This window comes from Octopus bimaculoides, chromosome 2 (assembly GCF_001194135.2).
Source record: "Octopus bimaculoides isolate UCB-OBI-ISO-001 chromosome 2, ASM119413v2, whole genome shotgun sequence".
Taxonomy (NCBI): domain Eukaryota; kingdom Metazoa; phylum Mollusca; class Cephalopoda; order Octopoda; family Octopodidae; genus Octopus; species Octopus bimaculoides.
Genome location: NC_068982.1, coordinates 133,021,964 through 133,025,070, shown reverse-complemented (window position 1 = coordinate 133,025,070; position 3,107 = coordinate 133,021,964). Strand labels below are relative to the sequence as shown.

The 3,107-nt window shown below is 27.4% G+C and overlaps 1 protein-coding gene across 1 annotated transcript in view; it reads left to right on the top strand.

Annotated features, from left to right (window-relative positions):
• The window catches only part of LOC106877918 (protein dachsous), a 62,077-nt gene that overhangs the window by 31,110 nt on the left and 27,860 nt on the right, over positions 1–3,107 (top strand). Inside the window, exon 9 of the mRNA XM_052965883.1 lies at positions 1,644–1,736. Within this exon, the coding sequence (XP_052821843.1) occupies positions 1,644–1,736 (93 nt within the window). The remainder of the gene's footprint in view (positions 1–1,643; positions 1,737–3,107) is intronic.

The window sequence follows — 3,107 nt, the reverse complement described above, 5'->3', positions numbered from 1 at the left end:
TATATAATAATGATAATAATAATAATAATAATTTTAGGGAATAAAATCCAAACTTACAGGGAAAAATTCAATTTAGCAAAACTAAACCAAATTTCCCAATATAAAATATTTGCATATAATTTAGAGAAAAACCACTATTAAATAATTCAATAATGAAGAATGTAATTCATACCCTTTAGAAAATAAATATATCATAAACACCTTATAAAGTACATAAAAAAATAACTAGTAAATGGTATAAGAATGACTACGCACGTTTCGTGGCTATATTTTCAAATAGATAAGTAATAAAACCAGTTCAATTATTAATTCGATTAATAATCAAATCAATCGACAGTTAAATTTATTCAAAAATATAGTCACTCATCAGGTCTAAATAAAAATAAAAATAATAATAATAATGATAATAAAATCAATTTACATATTGTAATTTACAATAAATATCAAATAAATATATAAAAAATAAATAAATAAATTTTATATGTAAAATAAATGCAATAATATAAATAATAAGAACAAAATTTGGTTCAATATTCCTTATGGAGTTAAAGTTAAAACAAACATTATTAAAGTGATTTTAAATATAATTAAGGTATTCCTTAGAAATAATAAAAAATATAATAACATTTTTTCTAGTGATAATTTTGAGTTGGTTATTCTACTACTAATAATGTTGATAATATTATTTCTTCTTATAAAGGATAAATTACATATTTAGAATAAGATCAAAATGTGTATAAATTAGCACGAGATTATAAAGGATATATTACATATTTAGAATAAGATGTTTATAATTAAATAAATAAATTAATTAATGAAAATAGATTAAATTATTGTAATTTAGCTTCATTAATGTATATTATATATAATGTATTTTATGGATTTTAGATATAAGTTATTTAGACTTTAGAATCTTCAAGTAAATGATATACTACAGCTAAATTTTTTTCTTATTCTCACATCTAAAATACATTATGTCATCTTAACGGTTTAAATACATATTTCTATCTCATTATTCCATAATTTTTTATTTATGCTGTATTTTCATGCGATATATTTCTTATAAACGCTAAGTTCTGCATATTATGTTTAAGATTTTAGTTTAACAGCAATTCTTCGAAAAGATAAGTTATTTTATTTTAAGGAATATTGTTTAATGTTTTTCGATCATTTATTTATTTATTGTTAAAATGAGTATTTTTTTTTTGTTATTTTTTAAATATATTTATTTGATATTTATTGTAAGTTACGATATGTAAATTGATTTTATTATTATTATTATTATTATTATTATTATTATTATTATTATTTTTATTTTATTTTAGACCTGACGAGTGACTATATTTTTGAATAGATTTAATTCTTCATTATTGAATTATTTAATAGTGGTTTTTCTCTTCAGAATTCTGAAGTACAGAATTCAGAAGTACAGAATTCTGAAATTATGTGATCTGGAAGTTCTTGTCTGCTCGGTTGTATGTAAGTGCTTTTAGCATTGTATATCTATATGAGAAGACCTCTCAAGGCAAATACCACAATATTCAATGCTTTAATGATATATCCATGTTTAGTAGGGTATAAAGATTGCTTTTGCCATTAATACTACTTCCATCTCTAATGTTTGTATGTGTATATGTTTCTAGATTTCTTCAATCAGTTGTGGGAGATGAATATGAAATTGTTCCTGGCAAACTTGATGTCCTCCAAAATGATCAAGGTGAACCTGATCCTCTCAGGTATTTTCTTATTTTATATAATGGCTTTACTGCTCTGTGTGTGTGTATGTGTGTGTGTGTGTGTGTGTGTGCGTGCGTGTGTTCCCTCAGGATTTTTAGTCTTCATATAATATTAAAGATGGAATTAAAACACATAACAAAGCAGAAACCATTTTAATTAACCTCATAACATCGGTTGGCGTAAATTTACATGCACTGTGTACTTGCTTTGAATCAGATGATGAAAATATACGCAAACCTATCTGCTGCAGATTTGTACCTACTTGGTTTCTGGTTGATATAAATAGCCATTATCACTCACAGAATTGATAATAGAGGCCACTGTGCAAATTTCAAGGAATCTGATAGGTTTATTATACTCTTCATGTAAATATTTCCAACTTAGTTCAAGACTTCATTCCCATAATAGTATAAAAGCAGCAGTTTTGGTGGTTACACCACCATTTCCACTATAACTTCCTATCAACTGCATACACTTTCAGCAAATTCTTCTGATCCTTCACGGAATTTACAGTTGCATCCAGCTATGCCAGTTTTGTTGAATTTATGGACCTTGCAATGAGGACAATTTACATAAATAAACAGTGCATGGTTTAAAGCAGTTGATGTAAATATATGCTGAACTAATATGTTTGTATAAATATACATACATATGCACATATATGTATATATAGATTTATCATGTCATCATCATTATCATCATCATTTAGTGTCTCCTTTCCATGCTGGCAAGGGTTAGACGTTTTGACTGAAGCTGCTGAGCTGGAGTTCTTGAATCATCTGGTTACTGTACCCTGATCAACTGCACCTTCACGTTTTGTGCAACAAATGTTTTTGGCCCAGTTTGAACATACAAAGCATATATTCCTAAATTAGACTTCATTGCACATTCAGATCACATGTGGAGGGAAACAATGTACAACACATCACTGCACTACCATGATGCTACCAACCTCAGCATTACCTTCCACAGCTTGAACTATTTCAGGTATACAATAGAAACACCTAACAAACTAACCTGTATGCAAATATTGCAAAACTTTTGACTTGCCTTTGTACATACATGCATACATACTTACATGCATACACACACATACACACATGTCTGTGTGGTTAAGAAACTTGCTTCTCAATCATATAGTCATGGTTTTGTGTGTGTGTGTGTAATTTAACAGAAGTTTTGATTTGTGTGCCCTTTCGACTCTTCTATGTGTTGTAGAACTTAGAAACTTGTCCCTTCATCTATAATTGGAGATGTCTCTAGATACTAGAAAAAAGAATGGGGAAGAAAGAAAAGACAAAAAGTAAAACAAAAAGAGGAATCATAATATTTTGAAGGGAGAGAGAAAAATGGTTAGCTTACGATGTTGA